At 55.3% G+C, this 27,517-nt stretch overlaps 5 protein-coding genes across 5 annotated transcripts; 2 read left to right on the forward strand and 3 right to left on the reverse strand.

Moving 5' to 3' along the window:
* Positions 1 to 5,056: 5,056 nt before the first annotated feature.
* Positions 5,057 to 5,958, reverse strand: IWZ02DRAFT_456196 (uncharacterized protein; the record flags this gene model as incomplete). Its single annotated transcript, XM_066767838.1, has 2 exons — positions 5,290 to 5,958; positions 5,057 to 5,223 (listed from the first exon to the last, which is right to left on the reverse strand). A coding segment is annotated over exon 1 (506 nt), but the record flags the coding sequence as incomplete, so codon positions are not given.
* A 2,936-nt stretch (positions 5,959 to 8,894) lies between these two features.
* On the reverse strand, positions 8,895 to 13,739 carry IWZ02DRAFT_314446 (chitin synthase-domain-containing protein). The gene is made up of 2 exons (XM_066764111.1): positions 10,462 to 13,739; positions 8,895 to 10,415 (listed from the first exon to the last, which is right to left on the reverse strand). The coding sequence occupies exons 1-2, from the start codon at positions 13,611 to 13,613 to the stop codon at positions 8,999 to 9,001; spliced, it is 4,569 nt and encodes a 1,522-aa protein (XP_066621269.1). The 5' UTR covers positions 13,614 to 13,739; the 3' UTR covers positions 8,895 to 8,998.
* Positions 13,740 to 16,290: 2,551 nt separating this feature from the next.
* IWZ02DRAFT_380781 (chitin synthase ChsE) lies at positions 16,291 to 22,148 on the forward strand (the record flags this gene model as incomplete). The annotated part of the gene is made up of 3 exons (XM_066765127.1): positions 16,291 to 16,592; positions 16,652 to 20,386; positions 20,441 to 22,148. 3 exons carry the CDS (start codon positions 16,291 to 16,293, stop codon positions 22,146 to 22,148), a joined length of 5,745 nt encoding a protein of 1,914 aa, XP_066621270.1.
* Positions 22,149 to 24,959: 2,811 nt separating this feature from the next.
* IWZ02DRAFT_492037 (putative short chain type dehydrogenase) lies at positions 24,960 to 26,160 on the forward strand (the record flags this gene model as incomplete). The annotated part of the gene is made up of 5 exons (XM_066769809.1): positions 24,960 to 25,339; positions 25,470 to 25,702; positions 25,752 to 25,782; positions 25,847 to 25,908; positions 25,964 to 26,160. The coding sequence occupies 5 exons, from the start codon at positions 24,960 to 24,962 to the stop codon at positions 26,158 to 26,160; spliced, it is 903 nt and encodes a 300-aa protein (XP_066621271.1).
* A 22-nt stretch (positions 26,161 to 26,182) lies between these two features.
* Positions 26,183 to 27,516, reverse strand: IWZ02DRAFT_314588 (mitochondrial K+-H+ exchange-related-domain-containing protein). The gene is made up of 3 exons (XM_066764113.1): positions 26,847 to 27,516; positions 26,260 to 26,797; positions 26,183 to 26,189 (listed from the first exon to the last, which is right to left on the reverse strand). The coding sequence occupies exons 1-2, from the start codon at positions 27,305 to 27,307 to the stop codon at positions 26,320 to 26,322; spliced, it is 939 nt and encodes a 312-aa protein (XP_066621272.1). The 5' UTR covers positions 27,308 to 27,516; the 3' UTR covers positions 26,183 to 26,189; positions 26,260 to 26,319.
* Position 27,517: the final 1 nt, after the last annotated feature.

Below are 27,517 nucleotides of genomic sequence, written 5' to 3' on the forward strand. Positions count from 1 at the left end.
ATGGGCGGCGGCGGAGGAGGAGGAGGAGGAGGAGCAGGAGGAGGCGCCGGAGGGTCGTCTCAGAGAGGGCGGACAGTTGTATTTGGGAAGTCTTTTGGCGGCAGAGTATGGATCGGAGAGAAAGGGGGGGGGGGGGAGGGCCGTGGAGTGGGCGGTAAGCGAGTATGCAGCGATTGACGAACAGTTGGGGTGGGTTGTGGGGGAGGGAAGAGAGACGGAGAGGGCTTTGGGGGGGGGGGGGGGGAGATAGGCAAAAAGTTGGCTATGCTGAGGAGGACGTTGACATGTTGCGAGGGGTTGGGAGGGAGGGAGGGAGGGAGGGAGTGGAAAAAGAGCGAGCGGCTACGCAAGCGTCTGGTGGGATCCACTGCGCCGTCACCAAGGGTAGCTAACCAGCCCAGGGCCAGAGAGAGAAGAGAGAGAGCAGAGAGAGAGTGACAGAGACAGAGAGAGAGAGAGAGAGAGAGAGAGAGAGAGAGAGAGAGCAGCCAGACCTGCGGCGTGAGAGGCCGCGACCGGGGGGGGGAAGAGCCAGTGCCAGTGCCAGTGCCAGTGCCAGGGCCAGGGCCAGGACTGGGCCAGGACAGGGGCACACGCACACGCTATTCCTGGTTGCCTTGGCCAAAAGAGAACCTAAGGTAACACTCCGAGGGGCATGCCTAAGCCGTAACGACGGCTCAAGTAAATTACGCCGAGCAGTCCGGGTCGCTGTCAGTCCAGTCTCTCTCACTCTTCAACAACTGAACAATGGCCATCTTCTCTCTTAATTCATCTCATCGCATATTGATTGCTCCAGTCTCCTCCTCCCCTCGCTCCTGCAGCCCCCCACCACTGTTCCCTCCCCTTGAGGAAACCGCCGCATCATCGCCAAGAAACGTCCCTTCGCTTGTCAACAGGCTCCGTCTCAGAACCGTCACCACCAGCGCTGGTGCATCCCATTTACCACTCTGACTGTGACCTCATTGCTCCGCTGCTGACGACGACTTTCACCAACATCGTCGTCGGCCGACCGACGCCTGCATGACTGCACTCTGGGAAAACCACATTAGCTACATACAGCCCGTCCACGGTCCATGCAAATGCGGCCGACTCGTCTCCTCCCCCCCCCCGCACTTGCACATTGCATTGAGAAATGGTCATAGCTTATGAAAATGTCTCAGCAGCCTCGTGCTCACTTCTTGGGTCGCTCAGCGAGCCAACGCCCTCGAAACTACCAGCGTCCTTGAATCGAAGTTGCCGATTCGCAGGGCGCCCGCAGACTGTCGGCGTCCTCTTGAAGCCACCCGAGCGCAGGCAGCACGCCAAGGCCTTGCATTTCGTATTGCGTGTCAGTGCTGCCAGTCTCATTTCGACCTCCTGCTCGATTACAGCCTGACAGGACGTATTCGTCGCCAGGTTCCCCGATCAACCCATTCCTGTTTCCAATTTTGGCGCCCAGAACGAACAGGCCACACGTTGTGCTGCTCAGGGTCTCCGAGCGTGCTTGGGCATGTGGTACCCACTCTTCACGTTGCGCCCTCTTTGTCGCTATTTGCCATAAACACATGGTTAGCTCCTTCAGGATGCCGAGGCCAGCGGTCAGATTCATACAAGCTTTCGGAGCCTCGCTGCCGGCGTGGTGCTACCTTTGGCGATTTTTTGACAGATTAGTCCCAAGTCAATTGACCTAGAAACATGTCGCTCGCTATAGAAGGAGGATGAGGACATGGCAACAGCAGACGTCTCTACACACCCAGAGCTAAAAATAGCGCGATCTGCACAGCAGACTTGCGGTCCATTGCGCACCTCTCGAGACGCGTGTAACGGTGAATTCTTCCGCATCGTCACTTCAGTGACGCAGCAACGCACATTTTCCAAGTCGTCGACCTGCACGGCGAGAAGCGACGTCGGCAATAGATTGTCCATCAACGTCGGTCCAGCGTTCCATGCACCGCCAGCCACGGCGCCAGCAACGGCCATGATCGAAGAGCTGCCAACCCCGCCATGTCGAATCCGGCCTGCTGCATGTGAGCAAAGGCCCTTGGACCAGGACAGCTCGTGGAAACGACCCGAACAGGCATGTCACGTCGCAGCAGCGGCAACCCGGGTTTGGATTGGGACGACGAGTGCCGCAAGCGGCGCGTGAAGCCGCAGCGGAAGCGGTGCAACCGTGTGGCACAAGTGGCTCCCGTCCGCCCCGCCATCCGGACAGGCCAAGCTGAGACACATTTTTCCGTCGTTGTTTCCGACGTCTCATCTCAAAAGCCAACCGTCGAGGAGCAACAGAGTGGCAAGCAGTCATGTCATGCGATGATACGAACACGACAGGAGAGGCTGTCGGTGGTCGACTGGAGTGTTGGTTTCGGGAAGATGATGCGCGTCGACGGTGGCGCCGCCAGCACCAGGGGTTCAGCGTGCGCTAGCGGTGGTTATGCTGACAGGGTCGTCGTCATCAGCGGACAAAAGGACTGCCAATCAATTGATTCAAAGTCGAAATCTGAGGACACGTGAAACGGATCAAGTAACTCGAGATGGCCTCTGTCACTGGAGCGACAGTCAGACTGCGCAGCACTCGTCCAAAATGCTCCAGCCGGTGGTCGGAAACCCTGTCGCCATTTCAAGCCCCGCCAATTTTTTGGATGAGGGAAAAAATTCTCATGTTAGCGTCGATTCGAACAAATGTTTGATCCAAGAAACCGACCATCAACTCCAACCAGTGCTCTAGATGGCCCTATTGCAGCCCAACAGACGGCCACAAGAGCGACATCCTTCAGCAGGCAGTCTAAACAAGCATCGTCGACGACCCCTTAAGCTTTCTACGAATAAGGTAGCAACCACAACCTAAAACGCTTCTTGCGGTCGGGATGACGCTGTAGCGAGAAGCTCAACACCAAGCTCCCACGAGCCAGCCGCCCGCCCCAGCTCAAACATTACGGCCAACCGCGCAAAAAAGATGTAACTGCGCGGCGAGACGCTCGACAGCCTTTCCGTCATCGATGCCGCTCTGATTGGAATGGTAGCCTCGCACCCAGGCATCCCGCTGAGCCGCACCTCAGCCATCCACATGATGCATCGCAGCCGCAAAGCCGCCGCCGCCGCCACCACCGACGCGTCTTTTTGGCCGTTTTGCTGTAGGTACTGTACGTACAACCGTGCCTGTGCCTGTGTCTGTGCATGTTTGTTTCCGTACCTGTAGCTCACGCAAGCACTTTTTCAAGTCGCCATTCTCATGTCAGCCAAGATGAGGACATTGCTCGCCTCTCGTCCACGCTACTCATTCTCCAGTCGGTCTGTCCAGGTGCTCCATCCGGTAATTTGCTACTTCAGCCAACCGACCGGCCACGGGGGCCAAACAGGGTAGATCCCCTCCCACTTCAGCAGCGCGGCGCTCGTCGGGGATCATGGCCGCAATTTCTCGCCCACACCCTTACCCTGACTGCCAGCCTCCCGCGTACCAAGCTTTTTCCCCTCTGCGCGAGCGTCGTCGGCTCCCCTGCTTGCTCGCCTTGTGTTTTGTGCGCCGTAATTTACGTTTTTGATGACATAAGCAGACCTGTCTTCCCTCTTTGGGAACCCAGGGCTCGTGATGGGTTTCACGAAGTGAAGAAGATGGATGAAGACGTTGAAGCATTCATTGTTTGGTCGAAAGGAGGCATGACCCACGGCTCTCTCGTGCGTGCCTATTCAACGCGACACTCTGGCATCTCTTTACTCGACAGACAACAACATGGTACAATCCATCACAACGCGCACATCCCAACGCCAAAATTCTCCATCTCATCAACACAACGAGCAGATCGACTCCACCTCATCTCATCTCATCTTCACCGCATCTCTCCATCTCATATCCGCATGACGGGGGGAAAATCGAAAATCAGACAGCCCATTACTCGGTCTAGACAAGTGGAAGTCAGAACAGACGCACGGACGCGCGGACGAGCAACGGGCAAATTGAAGAATTTAAACAACGCGGAGGAGCGACGGGTCGGTGGCTGCTGCTGCTGCCGCTGGGCGCGCAGTTTGTCCGTCCGTCTATCCACTAACAAGAAGAAGTCGGAGTAGCGGGCGAGCGAGCGAGCGGCGTTGTGCGTACTGACGGACGTGCGTGCTCAGAAGCTTGGGTGAGATGATTGCGGCATGGCCGTTTTGATGCCTCTGCTGCGGGGGGGGGGGGGGGGGGGGGTCGACGAGCAACGGTCGAAGCTTGCGTATTGGTTAGTGCCAAGAAGGGACTGGTGAGCGGCGGGATCGTCTAGACTGGGGGAGACGTTTGTGTGGTTGTTGTCCGAATAGAAAGGTAGGCAAGGTAGTAGGTATGGAGATGGATACACAGGGGCCAAAAACATCATTGACGACCCAAGACCAGCAGTTGCTTGAATCAAGCCTACCTAGTCATTAAAGCCAGACAGATATGCTGATGCCAATTCGCCATGTACAAGCCTCTTTCTTTACTCAAGCAACAAATCAACAACCAGCCAATAACAAACCCACCAACCAACCAACCAATCAGCACCCGCAGCCTACGCGTGTGTGCAGCCCAGCAAAGCAGCGAGCGGTACCTGTACTGCGTTACTCAGGCACTCAGATTCAAGGCCCCCCACGGCCAACCCAATGCGGCACCCTGGGTCGCTCGAACACGAAATAGGGGTCATGGTCGCCGTCGTCTGAACATGGCCGTCATGTGTCCTAGCTAGCCGACTGATCTATGGCAGCAGCGGATGATAAGGGACGGAGGATGACGGACTTGGCGGATCATGGGCGGTGGCCTGCCTTGCGGCAAGCCGACGCCGTGGATACTCAACTACGCGAGGCGAAGGGAGCAGCGGCGCGGCGTGACGGGGCGGGGAGTGGCAGGGCATGTGGCGGCGTGGCCTAATACACTATCTGTGTGTGTCGTCCCTCGGGTTGGAGGGAGGGGTGTGCTGTGAGAGGCCGCGTTTCGCCGGTCATGATGGCAAAGGCGTTGGTTGTGTCGCTCTGGTGCTTCGTCATGTGTATGTAGCCGGATGGGCGGGCGGGCGAAGGGCGGTGGTGGTGGTGGTGGTGGTGTTGGTGGTGGCTTAGGATGACTACCTACTTTACGACCACACACGGAAGCAACCCTTTTCGGCGTGTAGTTGAACATGTGTTCTCTGGAGTGGCGGATGGCATAATCCGCAAGCGATGGTGTTGAGTCGTGAGATAGGACGCCGTATTTCTCCTATTTTTCTTATACTGTCACCCTTTTCTCGGCGTAGGGGTAAGCTGAGGGTTGGCATCAATCAGCAAAACGAGCGGCAGACCAACCACGACAAGAAACCGACTACCGACCAACACGATGATGATGATGATGATGATGAGATGTCGTTGATCCTCTTGACGATTGCGCAACCCCTCCTGTCAGCTACCTAGCATAGCGCCGGCTGCCTACCTACCTACTTCCGGTACCATGGCGAAACGGTGGAGCAAAAAATAGGCACAATAGGTAGCGAACAAGCAACCACCTGCCAACAAACTGCCGATGCCCAATCGCAACCAGAGGAAGCCCTTGGTTCCGGGGCCGCCGACGCTGGCGACCGCCACAGCCGCAGCCACCACCACCACCACCACAGCAGTTTCTCCCAACGCCCAATCCCAAATCCAATCCAATCCAGCAGCGCATCTGTGAGCAAAGCCATGCCATGCCAGGCCATCCGACTGGAGTCGATTCGCCTTCCTGATCAGGAATCGAGACGCCCTGACAAACATGGCGGGCGCCTTGCACCTCCACCGTCTCGTCTGCCTGCGAGATGGACCATCTGTTCTGTCGATGATTGATGGCTGCACGGCGCGCGGCCAGCGTGCGTGAGTGGCGAAATAGAAAAGGGATCAAGAGCGACAAAGCGCCTCGCGCTCCCTGATGAAACACGATGGGATGCATTATTTTCGTAGGGCGGAGCATGTGCTGTGCTGTGCTGTGCTGCTGTACTTACGAGTCCCTCGTCGTGTTGCTGACGTCTGTCTCGTGTGACTGGTTGCCGAAATCGTTTTTCTGAGCCTCCTCCTTCCACCTCTTCCGCCACCCACAAATATCACCAGATACACCAAATTGGACTGACTGTCTGACTCCTCCCGCTCGTCGCTGACTTGACGTTGCGCAGTGGCGGTGCGTTTGCGTCTTCCTCGTCTACACTCGCCCGCTCTCCCACTCGCAAGCAGCAGCGCATCTAGAGTCTCAATGTTCCCCCCTCGAGCTGCTTACCTGGGTCGCGCATGCAATTGCAGACCCATTTCCCCTCATGTACATAGCAACGAGTCCACCAGCTGCACCAACCAAACCCCGCAAAAACCAGTCAATTCTGCATGCGCATGTACCCCTCCCTCCCTTTTCCCATTCCACCTCGTTACCCATCACTCCAACCATGCACACCCACCCACCCACCTACCTAGCTAGCCTAGAAGCGCCGCCCATCATGCCCAACGCGCACCCCATCCGTTTGTTTCACTCGCCCCTCTCCGGTACATCATCTATCCATCTGTCCGTCGATCAATCAAATCTCAACCCCAGCCATCCATCCCTACTATACCACACCACGCCACCTATAAATAGCCAGCCCAGCCGCCTAACCCGAGAAAAAAAAAACCAGCTATGTAGATAGCTAGCGCCCGCCGCTAGCGTTCCCCCTAGCCCTTTCCATTTTCCATTCCCTCTCGATCCCTTTTTTTTTTTTTTTCTTTCCCTTTCTTTTTGCCTTCTTTCCACTCCGCCGCCGCCGCAGCGGCACTATACACGCACGCTCGGCCGGCCCGTGACCCGTCCGCTTCACGATACAAGACAGGGGGCGGCGATGCCGATACATATTGAAATGGGGGGCCTCGTGTTGAGGGTGGCTAAGCTTGGCAGTGGGCGCGCTGTGCGGTGGTTTGCGGGCGGTGGGCGGACAGGGAGGGAGGGAGGGAGACAGGGTGCGTGCGTGCGCGGGTGTATTGTAAGCGAGTGGGTTGGTTGGTTGGTTGGTTGGTTGGTTGGTTGGTTGGGCGCGTGATGCAGAGGGAGAGAAAATGGAGGAGGAAGAGGGGCTCACGGTAGGCGTGATTTGATGAGATGCGTCAAGTTTTGAGTTGGTTGACGAATTAGAGGGAGTACAGTAGAATGAGTGTATGTACATGTGTATGAACAGTTGGAGAAAGCTATTTGGGAAAAAGAGAGGGGGGGATTGAGATGGAACAATGGAGATTGCGCGACAATCAAATTCCCACAGTCTGAAGAATGGAAATGGGTCGACCGTCTTGCTTTCACTTCCTGTGCTAGAAGAGAAGAGACAGAACAATCACCGCGCGCATTCAACGAACGAACAGACAAACGGGAAACGGCGGGGAAATTTCTCCCGCACTGCACCATCACCATACTCTCTGATCCCAAGATTTGCCTCTCCAGTCCCATCATCTAGCAACCCTACACTGGACAATAGGACTCAAGGTAAACAACAACAAAAAAAAAAAAAAAAAAAGAGGACTCAAAACACCTCACCATTTTCTCCTCACTCCACCACTCCTCCAAACGTCTAAGTAGTCCTCTCAAAAATGCCCCCCACCCCAATCCAGTCTAGATGGCCAATCCCACATCCTTCTGCCCTCCTCCTTCCTCCCGCCCAACCCTAGCCCAAGTCCAAACCTTCTTCCTTCCCCGCCAGCATCACCCACCTTACCCGTCCGTTTGTCCGGCAGCCGCAAGACAGATAACCTTTTAACCTTACGAGCTTGTTCGCTCGCTCCCGCTATTCCCGCCCTCTCCGTCCGGCCGTCTGACTGCCGTTAGTTAGTTAGTTAGTTGATTAGTTTAGTTAATTAGTCAGTTACTTAGTTAGTTAGGTAGATAGGTAGGCAGGTGGGTATGTTCGTGGTGGGAGGAGTAAGTCGAGACGAGTAGCGACAGACAGAGCATGAGGAAGAAGACCAACAATTCATATGTGTATTTACATCCACCGCCCTCTATCTGCGTAGGTGGGTACACGGTATGACCGATTGCTCTGCCAACGACGTTTGTTTGCCGCGCTATTCATCCCCAGTGCTACGCCAAAAACATGCATGCATGCATGCATGCATGCATGCGGCCGATTGGACGAGAGATTAAAGCCGTTGACGCCTGCGAAGCCAACCCAGCAAAGGGTGAGGCGTGTGTATTATGCAGAGAAGGGGATAGAAAAGATTAGTGCCGACGGAGGAAGGTAGGAAGGAAGGAAGGAAGGAAGGAGAAAGGTGGGCAGGCAGTGATGAGGTAGGAAGGACAGGGCTGAGAAGAGGAGAAAAAGCACCAATATTACTCGCGTTTATGCTCTACACGTTGAGCAACAGCAGTAGAAATGTCAGCACCATTAGCAACACCGCAAAGACCAGGAGGATAAATTGATGAATCAAATCCAATCATTCCGCCCATCTGCCTGTCTGCCTTGATTTCTTGAAAAGAGAGAGAGAGAGAGAGAGAGAGAGAGGAGGGAAAGGAGTAGCTAAGTCGCCTCCGCGACGAAAAAAATCATGAAAAACAGAATCAAGGAAGATGAAGATGGAGAAGGATATGATGATTCGCAGAGTGTGGAAAGCAAAAAACAAAAAGATTAGGGGAGGGCTAAAGACGTCGCGAACGCAAAACCACTGTGCGTCGCTGCCGACTGCCCATTTTTCCGTCGCCTCCTCCCTCTTTCTCTTGCCAAACGCTTTCCCGCTTGCCCGTGTCCGATGGACGACCCTTGCTTCGCCTGCCTGCCTGCCTTCCATCGCTTCCCATTGTATGCTCAGCCAGAAACGCAGCACGAAAACACGATGAACAAGAATAGAGAAATATACAATTCGCCATTGCCCAAGAAAACAAAATAAAGACAAAACAACATTACAACGCTGGCCAGGGCCGCGGCTTTCGTTCAAAGCAATCACGATCCAACGGAAAAGTAAAGTCCTCATTTGAGCAACCCGGACTGGAGCCCAAGGCCGAGAAGTTGCTTTCGGCCACGAGAACTTGGCTTTCTGAGACGAATTCAGAGCCAGATGAAGACGTCAACACAGTCTACATGTTGGCCAGCTCGTGGTCAATCATTTGATCCACAAACACTCTGCGCTCCCCGCTCAGCTGCGTCTGCAGCCGCTGCTCCGTCAGCGCCTTGAGCTGCTTCTTCGTGACGTTGTCGAGGTCGACCTCGCGCAGGCAATCCTTGATGGCAGCTACTATCTGGGCATCGCTGGGGCCGCTCAAGTTACCGCGCTGGAAATCCAGGCCAGTCGAAAGAGGTCGCGACTGGTTGGATAGTGGTGACCGCTGGCGCGGGTTGGCGCCAAAGGCGGGCGTGCCTCGGCCTGGTGTTGCGAGCAGGTTGTCCGAGGACTGCTGATACGCGTGTCCACCACCAAGCGAGGCCATGGACTGGCGCGTCTGATGCGCCCCACCGCCGTAGGGCGAGTTTGAGCGGTTGCCCATTGACATGTTGCGCGAGTGGTCAAACTGCGGGTTGTCCGTGTAGCGCGAAAAGTTGCTGTAGGCGCTTTGCCGGTGTGCACCCATGCCGGCATACGGGCCTGGCGATTGTGGCGGCATATGCATCGGTCCACCATGCTGGAAGTTGGAGAGGACCGTCGAGGCAGGCTTGACGGAGCTGTAGACAGAGGCCATGTCGTTCATCTCGTAGGCCTCATCCTCGTACTGGTTGAGGCCCTTTTCGCCAGGAGCAAGACCGCGGCGGCCGGGGAGGTTGTTCGCCATGGCATAGTCGTCCCAGCGCTGGAGCGGAATGCTCTGCGGGTCAAAGCCCGTAGTGTCGTCTACGGCGACAATCTGCTTGTTGCCCTTTTCTCCAATGACAACGCGAGTGTTTCCCCAAGAAAAGTCGTCCTGCTTCCAGAAAGAATAAACGGGCAGAACAAACGAGTAGATGGGATAGGCCATGATGTAGATGATCATCCAGCCCACGTGTTGCCACTGTCTCTTGATGATGAAGATGATGGCCTGAAGACCGTACACGGCCGCAATCATGATGATGGAAATCAAGGGGAACTGGCCGCTGTGACTGGCAACCTTGTAGATGAGATATGCCAAATATGCGCAGGTAGCCGGCAGAATAATGGTTCCAAAGAGATCAATGAAGACGACGAAACGCATGGAGAAGCAGCAGAAACCACAGAGATCCTTGAGCCACACCAGCTCGGCAAGGTTGTGAATGGTCGAGTTGATCCAACGACGTCTCTGGGAAAGCAGGATGCTGAAAGTATCGGGGGCTGCTGTTTGGGCGTACGCATCTGGAACGAACTTGTACGACATGGCGGGGAAGTGCTTGGTCATGAGCGTAGTCAGGTAACGATCCTCACCGAGGGACAGGAGATTCTTCTTGTGCAGGGTGTCGACGTCGCAGTCGCTGTAATCGTTGATGACCTTGTCCGAGATAATCAAGGGCTTGCCCTTGTCAGCCGTACGCAGACGATACATGCAGAAACTAGCCAGGTTAGCACGGAGTCATCTCGTTGGGTGCGCGGACATACCATCCCGGAAGGCAGGTGACACTGCCGAACAAACTTTCGAAGGCCTTGGCCAAGTGGTGAGAAATGTAGTACTCGTAGACTTGGATCATTGTCCACCAGGAGTGTTCCTCGTTTTCTAGACTCGTTTCACCGCAGATGCCGGCAATCTTGGCGTCGTTGGCGCAGCTGGCAACCAGGCGGTTGAGGGAATCTTCCTTGACCATGGTATCGGCGTCGACCATGAGAACATATTCGTAAAGCTCGGGATCCACACCGATGACGTTGTTGATTTGGTGGAACATTTCGAGTTCCAGCGGGGACATTGGAGCGCGGTGGTGGACACGGTTGAGGAAGCTCATGAGCAGAATCTGAGAATCACGCTTGCCGCGGTTGCCTGGCTTCGACTTTGACTGTTCAGACTCTTTGCCAACCTTGACGACGACGATGTACGGTACGACGTTGCCTTCGTACTCGTAGAGTCCGGAATAGACTTTGCCGTAATTGAGCTGTTCCTGTCCTCGGCCAACAGACTTGAACGGAAGGGCAGGAGGATCGACCTTGGGATCAACACCGAGAATGTCGAGGACAATCTTGGGGGTTGGCCGGTCATTGCCACCACCGACAATCATGCCATCGCAAATGACGCAAATGAGCTTGCGCTTGTTGTCGTATGACAAGGCAGTGAGCGAATCCAGACCTTTGCGGAGTTGATCCTCGCCTTCGGTATAAGCAGGGACTTGACAGATGACGAACTTGTCCTGGGCTGCTGGCCGTCGCTTGGATCCCAGCTGCAACGCCGCCAGGAATTTGATCAAGATGACGGCGCAGAGAATGATGGTGAATGCCAGCAAGATGTAGTTGTTGACTTGACATCTGGGTGTTTTGCGGAAATCCGTCTTGCCGACGTAAAACATGTTTTGGATACACTGTAGGTTGGGAAGCTGGATGTTTTCGTCTAGGGCTTTCCAATCCGAGGTGATGTCGCCGCCGGCATTGTTTTTGAACAAATTCTCAACTTTGCTGTTGAGGTACTGATACGTAGAGTCGCCATCGAACGTGTCCTGCGTGTGGAAGTAATTGGTCAAGTCGTAAATCCTGTCGTCGATGATGGACCAGAAGCGCTGTTTGTTTGTGCCCTCACTCTTGATCTTCGATTTCGTGTAGACAAGGTCACCCTTGTAGTACTCCTTCATCTTGGGAAGAAATTTCGTCGTATACCAGTCCTCCTTGTGAAGGGCGGTCGACGGGTCGGGCTGGTTGCGCGGGCCCGACACGTGAGTTGCCTGCGGGCTTGCCTGCGTGGCCGCGGTGTCGTTGAACTGAAGCGGACCAATGGTGTCGTTGATTTTCAAGTTGGGACACGCCAGAGCAATGGGCGGAATGATGTAGGCGTCAAGATTGAGACCCATCAAGGGCTCCATGTTGCTGGTGGTCACATCGTAACCGGTGCGGTCCGAGTGTTGGACTCTCCAAAACTTGGTAATGTCGTAAACTTTACCGTGGTGGCTGACCCAGAAGTCGGCCTTTCCTTGGTGATAGCTGACTTCCTTGGTGCTCCAGGCTTTGTCGTAGTTGGGACAGAGCAGCTTGCCAAATTCGATGATGTAAAAGACGACGACGACGTTGAAGAAAAATATGATGATCATGAGCGTGAACTTTTCTCGCCACGCCATGCGGACATCGGGACGCTTCATGCGACCGATGAACTTGAGGAGGAACGAGGGAATCCACCACGTCATGGCCCAGACGAACCAGACCCAATACTTGCGCGAAGCAGTCATGGGTTGCTCAGTGACGACCTTGGTATCACCCAGCTCTTCGTCGCCGTAGTAAGTGACGCCATGCTTGTCGTCTCCCTTGTATCCAAGACCATAGTCACCACCGCTCAGCTTCTGGTGCGTCGTGTTGGTCGTTGGAGCAAGAGACTTTCCGCCCATAACGCTGTGGGTTTCAACGTTGGGTGACGGTTGAGCTGCCAAATTATCCCGGCTACCTTGAAGCGTGACCTGATCGCCAAACTGAGGGCCAAAGAACCCGCTTCCAAGCCCAGGGCTTTGCACAGAGTAGCCAGTCTCCATTCCAATGGAAGGAGGCACGCCGGCAAGCATGTCGTTGGCCTTCATGTCGCGCATGCTCTCAGCTTCCCACCAGGCAGACTCGCGCATCCAGACCCGCTCTTTGCCACAAACGACCTCGCCGTTGCTCCAGCCACGTTCGAGGAGCCAGCTCTCGACGCCCTCTCGGCCTTCGAAACAACCCAGGGGAGCGTATCTCTGGCAAAACTCGTCGTATTCAAAGTCGGCAGTAAAGTCGAGGAGGCGGTTGCGGCGGTTTGCCCACTCGGGCAAGCGCCATGCGCGAAGCTGACGGGAGACCGATGCAGCGGACCAACCACCAGTTGAGGTGGTGTTGGCCAGGGATGCAGGGCTTTCGTCTGTCGGGTGCAGATCCAGGTGGAACCACGCCCTGCTGCTGTTGATGACTGTCGACAAGTCAAACCTGCCGTGCTTGCCCAAGACTACACCTTGGCCGTCAATGGGCATCAGCAACTCCCTGAGAAAACTCGCGGGCTCCGATTCGAGCGAAATCTTTTCTAGAAGAACTTCGCGGCGTTCTCTCTCTTGCTCGACTTCGCGGGCAGCTGGGCCGGTCGTGATACCGAGGTCTGCTTCACACTCGGCAACAGCAGCCTTCGTCTCCCGAATCACCGAAGAACCTGCTGGGTCGAAGACGACGCCGTCCTCCTTCATCTCGGCATTGATGCCCTCGTTGTCGTCGAAAACGGTGCGCATGGCAACGGCTTTTCCAAGAGCTTCATTGGAGATTTCCATGACTGTGATGCTGACACAGTCCCCATCGTCTTCGCCAGTCTGTGGCGTAAAAGCTCCATCAGCGTCGCTGCCATTTGACGAGCCAGGAAGATGGCCACGAATCTCGTTGCGGATGGTTTCGTTGGCCTTGGAAATGACCCAGTCCACAATCGCCTCATACAATCCAGCCAGCATGACTTCGCGCTCCACGGTGTCGAACTTGGTCCTGACGACTTCGGGATTAATGTCCAGGAGGTTGCCAAAGTCGACGGTTGCCTGGTCGAGGACCTCCTCGTCAACGAGGAACCCGAGACTATCACCAAGCTTCAAGATGGCAACAAGGGCCGACATGAGGAAACGCATGGACGTCCCCTTGATGCCGAGTTGCTTGAGGTTTTCACGCCAGTCCTCGGCAGCTGCGGCATCGTCGGCGGTGGGGAGATAGCTTGGCGGAAAGTATGTCCCAGATTTGTTGAGGATGGCATAGTCGGAGAGAGGCTTCAACTCGAGCGTTTCCTTTTCTCTACGCGTGGCCGAAGGGGCGTTGAGGTAGTAAAACACATCAAAGGCTCTGTGGCCAGCTTCGGAGGGAACGTCAAGGAGACCCCTCTTGGTGTCAATGCCCGAGGTCGAGAGTGCCAATGAAGCAGCTGTTAAAGTCCCTTCGAGGTTCAGGTTGAAGGTGGCGCCGAGAGCCGAGTAGCGAGGCAAAGAGGGGTTTTGCGGGGTGACGCAGTGGGTGAAGGCGCGTACCACGCTCAATGCAGTGTAGAATGACGACGGGACTGACAAAGGGAGAACGGAAACGAAGGGTGCAAACAGAGACGGAGTAGATTCGTGCAGTGAGCTGTGGCGGCGGAGTTAGCCAGGGTCCGAAATCAAAGTGTGGTAGCGAAAATGTGGTAAACAACGAAACAGGGAGAAGGGGTGAGACGACATACCCTAAAACAATGCAGCCGTCCTCAGCTCTCCGACGCGCATGCTCCCAGGCCTTTCGGCCAAGTTCCAAATCTACGGTTCCGCCATAGCGACCGTCGGGGCCAATCTCTCCAGCAGTGACCCAGGTATTGACGACGGTGCTTGTGCTCGACTCGAGGTAATATGGTTCCCGCGATTGGTAGGCCGTGTGCAAAGCGTTGAGCAGGGTGCTCGTCGAAACCTGCTGGGCAGCGGGGCTGTGACCTGGGCGAGGTGTGTTGTTGGAAAGGTTCGAGTAGGTGGAGAAGCGATTATTGAAATTGGAAGCCATGATGGCTCGCTCTGGCTCGGGGTCCGAGACGAAGACCAGCGTCGGATTCGAGAGTCGCAGTCGAGGGATGTTACAAAGTTGGCGGCTGCGTGAGAGGGAGGCTCATGGATGGTGGTGGTGGTGGTGGTGGTGTTGGGTGATTGAGATGGCGGCGAAGCGGGTGATCAGCGGCAGCGCGAGGGGGAGGCTGGGTCAGGCAACGAAAGAGGCGAAGAGATGTGCAAAAACGAAGGTGGTGTTGAGAGGAGAAAGAGCAGGTAGAGTAAGATAGGGTAGGTAGACAGGGCAGGGTGGAAAGGAAAGAGAATGAGAGAAGGGCTAAGAGAGGCTCTGGGCTGGGCGTCGACGGGTTGACGGGCAGTGCCAGGAAACTAGGGTAGCAAAGACAGGCGGCGGGCCTGACGATGTTCGAGAGTCAGTCGGTCGAGAGTGCGGTGGAGAGCAGAGCGAAGCCTGAGCCTACCGGTACGTACCTTACCCCCCTGTTGTCGTCCGACTAAATTTAGCGTGCCTTAGGGCCAAAACACGGGCATGCGCGGGGCGGGCAGACACGCCTTTATGCGAAACCCGCTGCCGCCTCCCGCTGGCTAGTTTGAAAAGAGAGAGAGAGAGTGAGAGAGAGAGAGAGAGTGAGAGAGAGAGAGAGACAGAGAGAGAGAGAGAGAGAAAAGCTGCTGGGACTGGGTGCTCGCAAGCGGCTGGGGCCGTTCAAATAACTCTATCATCCAGGTTTGGATTCCCCGGACTCGACTCTGTGACGCCGTGCTGCGATCTGCACCATACGTCGCGGCCTGTCCCGCAGGCAATTGGCAATTGGCAATGATGCTCGCGCCAGTGGTGCAGTGCAGTGCCACCGCAGCGCCAATCCACGCTCCCTACACCTGCACCCTGCTATCGCTTTACTAGCCAGACCTCTTGAAATTCTTGAAACAATTCGCGACGAATTCGTACGAGTGCGTGGCTGGCAGGGTCATGTTGACAGCTGCCACCTCCCTGGGCCTGAGGCTGGGTGCCGGGGCGGGCAGAGGCAGACAGACAGGAGGTTCTTCGTCTTCGTCTTCGTCTTCTCCTGATGCTTCGGTTGCAGTCGACGGCCTACATTCACCGCCGCTCGCCCCGTTCGTGCCGTGTGGCAAACGGGCATTGCAGCATGCGTGCCGTCTGTGTCCGTCTTCAGTCGTCGTTCCTATTCGGGACGCCGCGTCAGTTCGTGATGGGCGCTATTCTTAGCCGCCGTCTGGCTGCTGTACCGTACGGGTAGGGGGTGGCCTGTCCTGTCTCCCCGTCGCCTTTCCCTTAGCGCATTACAGCAGGTTGGCATTGGGCCCGGGCGCCACCACCACACCGGCACCAGCCCGCGTCTCGCCCTTCGCAGCCTAGGTGCTTGCTACCTTCGGTTTGGACGCCCGATGCTCAACACCAAGCCCGCTGCCTCTTCTTCTCTTCCCACCACTTCCTCCCCCCCCCCCCCCCCCCCCCTCCCCTTCCTTCCTTCCTTCAATCCTCCCGCTTCCTACCGCCGCAGCCTGACCTCCCTCCCTCCTTCGCTCGTTTACACCCTAACGACGTTCGCTGAACCTCCACCTCACACCAAACTCTCCCCCGTCCGCGACGACGCCGCCGCCGCCGCCGCCGCCGCCGACCTGCATTCCTAAACACCGCGCCCTTCCCACGTGCTCGCCTCCGTCCTCTGCTCCCCCTTCACAACTCGTCAACACCACTCGACACCGGTCCGTCTTCCCATCAGACTTCTCCACACACCAGTCCCGCCATTGGGACCAGGCCGCAATCATGGCCCTCCACTCCATGGGCAACTCGCAGGCCCAGCACACTCAGGCTTCGCTACCATCTTTGCCCGGCCACTTGCAGTCAGATACCCACATCACCGCCCATCTCGCGAGCCGCTTTCACGCCCACTATGCCACCGCCCAGCTTTCCTCCCACGGAATAGTGTCGCTCAACACCTTCACCTCGTCGGCGAGAGGTCCAAATGGAGGCGTCGAGGGGAGCGCAATGGGCGCCACCCAGGACCTCGCCAAGAGGGCTTGGACGAGGCTGGGTCACCGCAGTGAGAACCAGGCCGTCGTCTTTCTGTAAGCAATGCTCTGTGGGGGAGATCTGCTTGTCCACCGGCTAACAACTTGCTCCCTAGTGGTGAATCTGGATCTGGCAAGACAACACTCCGATGTCATTTGCTTTCGTCGATGCTCGCATTCTCGTCGACGCCCCTATCTTCCAAAGTCTCGTATGCGTCGTTTGTTTTTGACACGCTGACGAGCACAAAATCCCTGACCACCGCCATCGCTTCCAAAGCCGGTCTTTTCCTTGAGCTCCAATACGACACGGCGACCTCGACTCATCCGACCCTAATCGGAGGTAAAATTCTGGACCATAGGCTGGAACGCAGCAGAATCGCTTCGGTACCCACCGGCGAGCGCAGCTTCCACGTTTTGTACTATCTGCTCGCGGGCACAAGTGCGGCCGAGAAGCAACATCTCGGCCTTGATGGAGGCCACGGGCCCGACGGACGTAGGCTCACGGGAGGCACCAAGAGATGGCGCTATCTCGGCCACCCGACCCAGCTCAAGGTTGGCGTCAACGACGAAGATGGTTTCCAACAATTCAAGAATGCCCTGAGGAAACTTGAATTTCCCCGCAGCGACATTGCCGAGATTTGCCAAATTCTCGCCGCCATCCTCCACATTGGACAGCTCGAATTTGCAACGGGCAAAGCCACCACTCCCACGGCCGACGACAGCGGTGGTTACTCACACGAAGGTGGCGAAAATGTCACCATTGTCAAGAACAAGGAGACTCTTTCCATCGTGGCTGCTTTCATGGGTGTCAGCATGGAGGATCTTGAGCAGAGTTTGGGCTACAAATCAAAGACTCTCCACCGGGAGCGCGTGACCGTCATGCTCGACCCCAAGGGAGCTCGTCAGAATGCCGATGAGCTTGCCAGGACCCTGTATGCTTTGCTCGTGGCCTACGTCATGGAGACCATCAACCAGAGAATTTGCGCAATGGAGGACTCGGTTTCCAATACAGTTTCCATTGTTGACTTCCCCGGCTTTTCCCAGGTCTCCTCGACCGGTTCGACGCTCGACCAGCTCCTCAACAACTCTGCTTCTGAGTGCCTGTACAACTACGCTCTTCAAAGCTTTTTTGAAAAGCAAGATGAGTTTTTGTCAACCGAGGAAGTCAGCATTCCCCAGACTAGCTACTTCGACAACTCGGAAGCAGTCAAGGGTCTACTGAAGCCCGGCGTGGGTCTGTTGAGCATCCTTGACGACCAGATGAAGCGTGGCAAGACGGATTTGCAATTTCTGGAGAGTTTGCGAAAGCGTTTCCAGAACAAGAACCAGTCCATTATTGTTGGCAGCTCGACGACTGTGATGCCCGGCAGCAACTTTGCAACGCCCAACAATACTGCTTCCTTCACGATCAAGCACTATGCCGGCGAAGTGGACTATCCCGTTGATGGTCTGCTTGAAGAGAACGGTGACATCATTTCTGGCGACCTTCTCAACCTTGTCAGGAACACCAAGAGCGACTTTGTTCGCGAACTCTTCCAGCAAGATGCGCTCAACACTGTTGTGCATCCCAAGGAAAGATCTGCGGTCATGCAAGCGTCCGTCAGCTCCAAGCCAATGCGTGCCCCTAGCATGGCCAAGAGAGGCCAGCGGCCCTCGCGCTTTGGCTCGGTCAAGGCGAAGACACAGGAAGATGACGATGATGCCATGAGCGAGGCGTCGCAGACGACGAAACGGAAGGCGAGTGGCAAGCAAGCCGGTGCTGCTGGTCAATTCCTTGCCTCGCTCGACAACATCACCAAGTCTCTCGCGATATCAGACACCAACCCCTACTTCGTCTTTTGTATAAAGCCCAACGACCGCCGCATCGCCAACCAATTCGACAGCAAATGTGTGAGGTCTCAAATCCAAACTTTTGGCATCGCCGAAATCAGCCAACGTCTTCGGAATGCAGACTTTACCCTGTTCCTGCCGTTTGGCGAGTTCCTTGGCCTGGCTGAGCAGGAGGCAGTTGTCGTGGCTTCTGAGCGGGAGAGAGCCGAAATGATTTTGGATCAAAAGGGTTGGCCATCGAATGAGGCCCGAGTCGGCGCCACCGGCGTCTTCCTCAGCGAGAGATGTTGGCTCGAAATAGCCGACGTGTCCGAAACAATGCACACTGGCGGTGGCAGCCGGTACATTGGAGGGGACTACGACGACGACAATGGCCTGCTTGCCCCCGGAGACGCGCACCGCAACGAGTCCCGGGTCCACCTCATGGGCACCCCGTCTCCTGGTGCTCTCTACCACGATGACAAGGCCAGCTACTTTGGAAGCCGCGAGCTTGATGCTCGTTCCGAAGCAGGGCATTCGGCTGTGAACGGGGATCTGTTCCACGGGTTGGAGACTCGAGAACAGATGGAGGAAAAGGGCAACGAGGTCAAGATGGAAGAAGTCGAGACACACAAGGAATCCGGCACCCGCAAACGTTGGACGAGATTCGTGTGGGCTTTGACCTGGTGGCTGCCGGACTGGGCAGTCAAGAGAATCGGCAAGATGCCCCGCGCTGACGTGCGCATGGCATGGAGAGAGAAGGTCGCCATCAACTTCATCATCTGGTTCATGTGCGCCTGCGTCATCTTCATCATGATTGGTTTCCCCAACCTCATTTGCCCAACTCAGCACGTCTACTCGGAATCGGAACTCACCAGCTTCAACGGAAAGAATGGCAAAGGATCATACGTTGCCATTCGTGGTATCGTCTATGACCTGAACGCCTTCATGCCAATACACTACCCCAGCATTATCCCAACCAAGAGTCTGAAGAAGTACGCGGGCAAGGACGCCACAAATCTTTTCCCGGTTCAAGTCTCTGCTCTGTGCAATGGTAAAGACGGCTCCATCAACCCGGCTGTTCAACTGGACTACAAGAACCACAACTACTCGTCCTCGGACACCTTGGTCAGTTCTACGGACAAGAACGCCGTCTACCACGATTTCCGGTGGGCGACAAACGACAGCCGACCCGATTGGTTCTGGGAGCAGCAGACGTACATGAAGGCAAATTATATGAAGGGCCGCATCGGTTACAGTCCCGAGTATGTCAAGACACTGGCCAAGAAACAAAACTCAATCGCCATTCTGCACAATAAGGTCTACGACTTTACGTCGTACATTGTCGGCGGCCGTGATCCAGACTTCCCATGGTGGTACAACGGCACCAAGACGGGCATCGATTCCGATTTCATGGACACGCAAACAGTTCAGCTCTTCCAGACTCGCGCCGGGCAAGACGTGACCAAGCACTGGCAATCGATATCCTACAACCAGACCATGCGCGAGAACATGCAAGGCTGTCTGGATTACCTCTTTTACGTAGGTGATGTCGACACCCGTAACTCGACTCGGTGCGTGTTTGCTAAATGGCTTCTGCTTGCCATTTCCATTCTGCTGGTCTCTGTCATCCTGTTCAAATTCTTGGCTGCGCTGCAGTTTGGCAAGAAGAACATGCCAGAGAACCTGGACAAGTTCCTCATCTGCACGGTCCCGGTCTACACTGAAGATGAAGAATCGCTACGTCGTGCCATTGACTCTGCCGCACGCATGAAGTATGACGACAAGCGCAAGCTTCTCTTCATCATTTGTGACGGTATGATTATTGGACAGGGCAACGACAGGCCGACTCCGAGAATTGTACTTGATATCTTGGGTGTCTCCGAGGCTGTGGATCCCGAACCACTGAGCTTTGAAAGCTTGGGTGAAGGTATGAAGCAGCACAACATGGGCAAGGTGTACTCTGGTCTCTACGAAGTCCAAGGCCACATTGTGCCCTTTGTCGTTGTCGTCAAGGTTGGCAAGCCTTCTGAGGTTTCGAGGTACGATTGCATTCATTTTCTTGACTTTTGATTTACTTGGCTAACTCGTTGCAGGCCTGGTAACCGTGGCAAGCGAGACTCACAGATGGTTCTGATGCGCTTCCTGAACCGTGTCCACTACAACCTGCCCATGGCTCCCCTCGAACTCGAACTGCATCACCAAATACGGAACATCATTGGTGTCAATCCAACGTTCTATGAGTTCTTGCTGCAAATCGATGCCGATACCGTCGTTGCACCAGACGCCGCGACTCGGTTCATAGCTGCCTTCCTGCACGATACGCGCCTACTGGGTCTTTGCGGGGAGACTGCCCTTTCCAACGCCAAGTCGTCGTTTGTCACGATGATGCAGGTGTACGAGTACTACATCTCGCACAACCTGACCAAGGCTTTCGAATCCTTGTTTGGGTCGGTCACTTGCTTGCCTGGTTGTTTCACCATGTACCGCATCCGCGCTGCCGAGACTGGAAAACCCCTTTTCGTGAGCAAGGACGTTGTCGACAATTACGCTGTCAACCGTGTGGATACGCTTCACATGAAGAACCTGCTCCACCTCGGAGAAGACAGATACTTGACCACGTTGCTCCTCAAGCACCACTCTCAGTACAAGACCAAGTACATTTTCCGCGCGCACGCATGGACAATCGCTCCCGACGACTTCAAGGTCTTCATCTCGCAACGTCGTCGCTGGATCAACTCGACAGTGCACAACTTGATTGAACTCATCCCTCTGCAACAGCTTTGTGGATTCTGTTGTTTCAGTATGCGTTTCGTCGTCTTCCTCGATCTCATTTCCACCATTGTCCAGCCCGTCATTGTCGGTTACCTCGTCTACATGATTGTGCTCCTGGCAACGCACCCCGACACCGTCCCCATCATGACTTTCATTCTTCTTGGAGCCATTTACGGTTTGCAGGGTATCATCTTTATCCTTCGCCGCAAGTGGGAAATGATTGGGTGGATGATCATCTACATTTGTGCCACGCCCATCTTCTCGCTCGGTCTGCCATTGTATGCCTTCTGGCACATGGACGACTTCTCCTGGGGTAACACGCGTGTCATCCAGGGCGAGAAGGGACAGAAAATTGTCGTCTCGGACGAGGGCAAATTCGACCCCACCTCGATTCCCAAGAAGAAGTGGGAGGAGTACCAAGTCGAGCTCTGGGAGGCGCAGACTCAGCGCGACGACCGCTCCGAGATTTCTGGCTTCAGCTACGGCACCAAGTCGCACCTCAACGTCTACCAAGGCGGAGGCGGCGGATCAGAGTACGGCTTCCCGCCATCGCGGCCCATGTCAGGGATGGGCGGCGGCATGGAGATTCCGCGCTACGGCTCGCGACTCAGCCTCGCACCCAGCGGCTACGGCACGCCATACGGCGACGGCGGCATGGAAATGGCAGACATGGCGCATATGCCGAGCGACGACGCCATTCTGGCCGAGATTCGCGACATTTTGCGCACGGCAGATCTGATGACGGTTACGAAGAAGAGCATCAAAATGGAGCTGGAGAACAGGTTTGGCGTCAGCATGGATCCTAAGAGGGCATATATTTCAAGTGAGTACACACTCGACGAGAAGCCTCGATGCATTGCAGTACTAACGGTTGAACTCCAGGCGCTACCGAGGCGATTCTCAGTGGGCATTTGTAATGAGGAAGAAGAAGAAAGCCAAAGAAGCGGCGGTAAACGAACAAGCAAAAAAACTGAAGGGAAAAGGGAATCACTGCTTTCCTTTTGGGTATTGGGTGGAATCGGACCTTGATCTTTTGTCTTTCATCTAGCGTTCTTCATAAACTTTTTGAATCCCTCCCCTCCTCCCCTCCATCTGTCGTCCTCTTCTTCCGCGCCAGTTTTACAGTAGGAGGAACTAGCCGGAAGAGCATAAAGACAACAACGCCAACGCACCACCGTCATGCAGCTGTTTGTTGCCTCCCTTTTTCTTTTCTTCTTTCTGTCTTGTTGTTACTGCATAATCACTCGACGTCATCATCATGGTCATGGCCATCGTTCACATTGTTTCTGTCTGCTATTGGATTGTTAAAGAAAAGGAAAGGAAATTCATTTTACAACAACGTCAAATGTTTAATCGCCGAGAGCAAGCAACTGGGGAGATGGAGATGAGGTAAAATGTTTGCGTGTTTGAGTCGTGGTGGTCTTGGTGGTGGTGGTGGTGGTGGTGGTGTAATTGGTGCTCTTGCATATCGTTGGCCTGCCTTTCTTCCGCAGAGAGAAGGGAGCAAAAGGGGGCTGGGGCTGGTACCAGCTGGGGCTCGAGCTGGGTTTTGCTCGGCGGCTTAGATGGATGGATGGATGGATGGATGGGTGGGTGGGTGGATTGATTGGGTTGGGTTGGGTTGGGTTGGGTTAGATGGGGCGCGGTGGTTGGGATCTATCCATCCGTTCATCCTTGTCCATCACTGTAAACTTTAACGGGGGGTTTTTTTTTCTTTTTTTTTTTTTTTTCTGTGTTGCTGTGTGTGTGGATGGTTATTTTTTTTTCTTTCTTTCTGTGTAATGCTTGGTTGGATTGGCATTTACTTGTGTTCGATATATAAAGAGGTACGTAGCCATTCTGTTCGTGTGTTGACGATGATTGGTGGAGCGAGGAGGAAGGTTTGCACGGCACTGCCCTCCTCCTCACCCTCCTCGCTTTGGCTTGTTGGGCTGGGCTGGGCTGGGCAAGGATGACATGTAACAAGCAATTGACCGACGGATAATCTCTTTATCTGTCTTTATTTTGTGTTGTTTTGTTGTTTTGTTGTTTTACATGCGTGCATGTTTTGCATCAGGGCTTGTGCGGTTGTTTTGCCGAGCAGGTACACATGTCGGTGTCTGCTCTGTTGTTACTGCAAAGAATTCCTCTGTTCACCATCTATGTATTTCTCTACTTCTCTTGTCAGAATGAATAGTAGAGCGAACTTTGACATTGCCATCATGTGTCAAACAGGTGGGTAACTATCTTGACGCGTAGCGGATAGACCCTCCACCGCCGGTGCGCCGCCGCATTGCACAAACTACTTTCGGCAAGCACGACGCCTTTGCATAAGAAGGGTCCGATGCGGATTAGGTTTTCTTCGAGCTGAGAGGCTGGTGAGCTGGCTACCTAGTCACAGGGGCTGGGAGCAGGGCGCAGCGTTGAGACGAGGAGGGAACCACGCAAAGATGCAGTCCTACCGGGCAGGTTAGCCGAACATCAACGGTACAGTGCAAAAGGAAGGTCGCCCATCACCACCTCATTCACCGCACAAGTGCCGCGGAATCAGTGAGCAGGAGCATAAACAGCATGGTCAGCCCAATTCGTTCGCTCGTTCGTTCGTTCGTTCTTGAGACCATCGAATCACCGCCACAAGGGAACGACGGGACGCATGGACGGATGGACGGTTGGGCGGGCGGGCGGGCGGTTGAGTTGTTATGCATAGCTGACAGGGACGTGTCCTGGTTGGTTTCCTAGGCTGAGTTACCTTACCATCTTGGCTCTCCCCTCCCCGCCTTCAGCAAAGTTTCCCTGGAGGCGAGCGAGCTGGTGAGATGAGCCGGATTGGGTTGGTTGTTTGGTTGGTTGGTTGGTTAGTAGGTAGATTGGTTAACTTGTCAAGTCTGTACTTTTGTGCGCGTGGTGGGAGAAAGACGCGATGCGATGCGATGCAGCGCGAGAGATGAAAGGGCTGCTGCTCTGGGCTCTGGACCATGGATGCAGATTGAACAGGTGAGGCGGATTGTTGTCGTGAAGTCTTCTTCCTCTTTGCCTTCAATGCTGCGCAGCCTGGGCTATGTAGACAGCTAGCCCCCTCTTTGCGCCGAACACAGCCATGTGGTCTGAATACCTTGGATAGTGTGACGCAGCAACGCAATCAATCAATCAATCAATCCAGTTGCACTCACTCACGGTTAGCAGTCAGACAACCCCGCCATGCAATGCGCTGCACAGCATTGCGACTGCGGTGTGGTGCGGGGCGGGGCGGGGCGGTGGGGTGGTTCAACCGAAGCCGACAACGCAGCACACGGATGTAGTTCCGTTGCAGCAGCAGCAGCAGCAGCAGCAGCAGCATCTGCCAACCACGTCGCCCAGCTTGGCTCGAGGGATAGGGATGATGGCCGGAAAGGGTAAATTGTGGGGAAATGGAGTCGGAAACAGGTGGGTCGGGGCACGGCGTCTAAAGCTGAAAGAGGCGTGGTGTAGGTAGGTTTTTGACGTAGGAGATATACAAGACATCGTGGTAGTGGGTGGAGAGAGTGCTTGCTTGTTCTCCTTTCGAGACCACCTTCTAGAGTACAGGGAGCGGTATCTGCTATAGACTTTTGGTTTTTTCGAGCTTCTCGCTGTTGCTGAGCGGTCACTGACTAGGTACTGAGCTGTCTGGCTTCCTTGTCTGTGCTGCGCTCCATCCAGCCCTGGTCTCCCTCTGATCGTCACTTTCACACTCGCGTCATCATCTTCTCCGCTGCTCTTCTTGCTACATTACTTCTAAATCCCCCGCTTCGCTGTCTCTCCTCCCGCCTAGAACAAACTCTCTTCCAACTACCAAAAGCTTCAGCTTGCTCTCTCTCTCTCTCTCTCAGACTTCCCGCCAACATGTCTCCTCCCACGACCACGCAACCCTGGCCAAACCCGCGGCCACTGCTGCCAGGCAAGCTTGCCGTCGTGACCGGCTCCTCGCGCGGCATCGGCCGAGCCATCGCGCTGACCTACGCCTATGAGGGCGCCGCTGTCGTGTGCGCCGACGTATCCCCTGCACCGCACCCGCGCGCGGACGCTGAGTACCGCTACCTCCTCGACGACGTGGCGGCGGCGGGGAGTGCCGACCTTTTGCCCACGCACGAGACGATTGCAAAGGTGGGCGCAAATGCGCTGTTTGTGGAGACGGATGTTGGCGTGGAGAAGAGTGTGGAAGCGTTGGTGGAAAGGGCCGTCGCGTGGGCCGACGAGATTGGTTTGGGGAGGAGGATTGATATGTGAGTTTTGCTTTCTGATTTGTCTCTGCACGTGAGGGAACTGCTGCTTTGCCACCGTGGACTGGTCTCTGCATTCTCGGTAGCTGCATTGACCGACGCGGATCAGAGCTAACATCAAATGCTACTTCAGATTCGTCAACAACGCAGGCGTTGCGCCCGAGGGCAACGACCCGCGTCCTGTCTGGGAGCTCAATTTTGAACGCATGTGGGAGCCGACGATGAAGATCAACGCAAACGGCGTGGTGCTGGGAACCAAGCACGCAGCCAAGCAGATGATTTACCAGGAGCCGTCGCAGAACGGTGATAGGGGGTCGATTGTGAACCTTGCCAGTATCTATGGAGTGACGGGCACAAGCCTGCAGAGTGGGTGGCCAGCTGAATTGAACTTGAGATGATGCTGATTGTTTGGCAGTCAGTTACAACGCGTCGAAGCACGCCGTGGTGTAAGTTATCCACTGCTCAGCGGAGCGTCGTTGGTGCCTGGGCTGATTTTTTTTTTTTTTCCAGGGCGATTACCAAGACGGCCGCATTGGATCTGGCTGAGCATCGCGTCCATGTCAATGCAATTTGTCCCGGATGCAAGTAGCACCTCCATTGCATGTCTTCAAAGCTAACATTGTCCAGACGTTGACACGAGAATGCTGGACCCGCTCTTCGTCGAGAACGACGAAACCCGAGCCCAAATTTCGAAGAAGCATCCGTTCCGCGGCTTGGGAAAACCAAGTGACTTTACTCGGCTCGCTGTGTACTTGGGCTCGGACGACAATACCTGGATGACCGGGACAGCGATTCCTGTAGACGGCGGCTTCACCGCAAACTAGGTGGAGTTGAGAGTCAAGAAGTGCGCGACCTGGGCCGTTCATAGTCTAAGTTCGTACATATATACATGGATAGGTTCAGATACATGACATCATACATACCTGTGACTTTTATGTCCCCATGCGCCTTTGCTCTTGCAAGCGAGCGCCTGATTCAGCTCTCTACCTCTTGATGTCTTTTGATTCGTGTTTGCTCGTGATTTCGTCTTTGCCGTAGGACGTCGAGTTTTCAATCTCCTCCTTTTCTTCCTTGAGCTCTTCCTTGGCTTTGATCGAGCTCTCGACTTGCTCCACCGCGCGCTCAATTTCGACCTCCATCTCAGGCAAATGGAACTTTTCCGCCAAAAGCTTGCCATTCCACTTTTGTAGAACCATGACGTCTTCGGAGCCGTTGTTGGTCTGGCGCTCGACAATCTCTGCAACTTCTTCCATGTGCTCTCGAGTCGGCGGGGGCGACTTGCGCGAATCGTCTCGCGTCGAGTGGATCAGGCCAGCCGCGTAGGCCTCGTCGAGCTCGGTAGAGGGCGTAGGTTTTATCAGGTTGTGCTTCAGGAGGAATTCGAGGTGCTTGGATCCGGACAGGGCCTTCCAGTGCGAGTAGGCTCGGAAAACAAGGTAGAAAAAGGGAATGTTGGGTATTCTGTGCCGGATGTTAGCTTTGCCCTGAAAAGAGGATTTGGAAGACGCACATGGGAATCAGCGCAAACGGTGCAGAGATTGGCATGCCAACTATGCTCCACCAGAAGCGCTTTCGGTGCAGCGATTGTCTCTCGGTGGCCAGCTGTCTCAGCAGCGGGAAAACGCGATCCTGTTTGAGGAAGAGTCCCGGAAAGGTGACTTCAACCTTGTCGGTGCCGTCGAGCTCGGCCTGTCTGCGCCCACCGCTGAGGGCCGGTATTGTCTTCAAGCCCCATTCTTGGTAGGGTATCCGGCGGAGGACCTTGTTGCCGTGGAGGGTGAGGGAGCGCTTCCAGCCACCGCGGTACCAGGGAGCATCGCTGGGGAACTTTTCCCAGTCGGCCCAGGTCTGATTTGCCTTGTTTGTGGCCTTGTCGAGCAGCGAGACGCTGTGGCCGGGGGTGGCGACGTTGGGGCGCTCACAGTAGATGAGGGCGCGCCTAGTGGAGATGGGGAGGAGGAAGAGGCGCATGGCAGACACAAAGGTTTTGGGGGCTACGCGATAGAGCTCCGGATGCGTAACCAGCCAGGTCCAGGTCAGGTCGTAAGGAGCGTAAGTTGGTGAGAAGTCAGTCTCGGCGGAGCGACTTTGGATGGCCGGGACTGGAGCCAGGAGCCAGGGCACCTGCACCCGACTTCAGTCTGCGGAGCCGCATAACGTCACTCGCAATATCCGGTCTCT

This window comes from Phyllosticta citriasiana, assembly GCF_038021145.1.
Source record: "Phyllosticta citriasiana strain CBS 120426 chromosome Unknown IWZ02scaffold_9, whole genome shotgun sequence".
NCBI lineage: Eukaryota > Fungi > Ascomycota > Dothideomycetes > Botryosphaeriales > Phyllostictaceae > Phyllosticta > Phyllosticta citriasiana.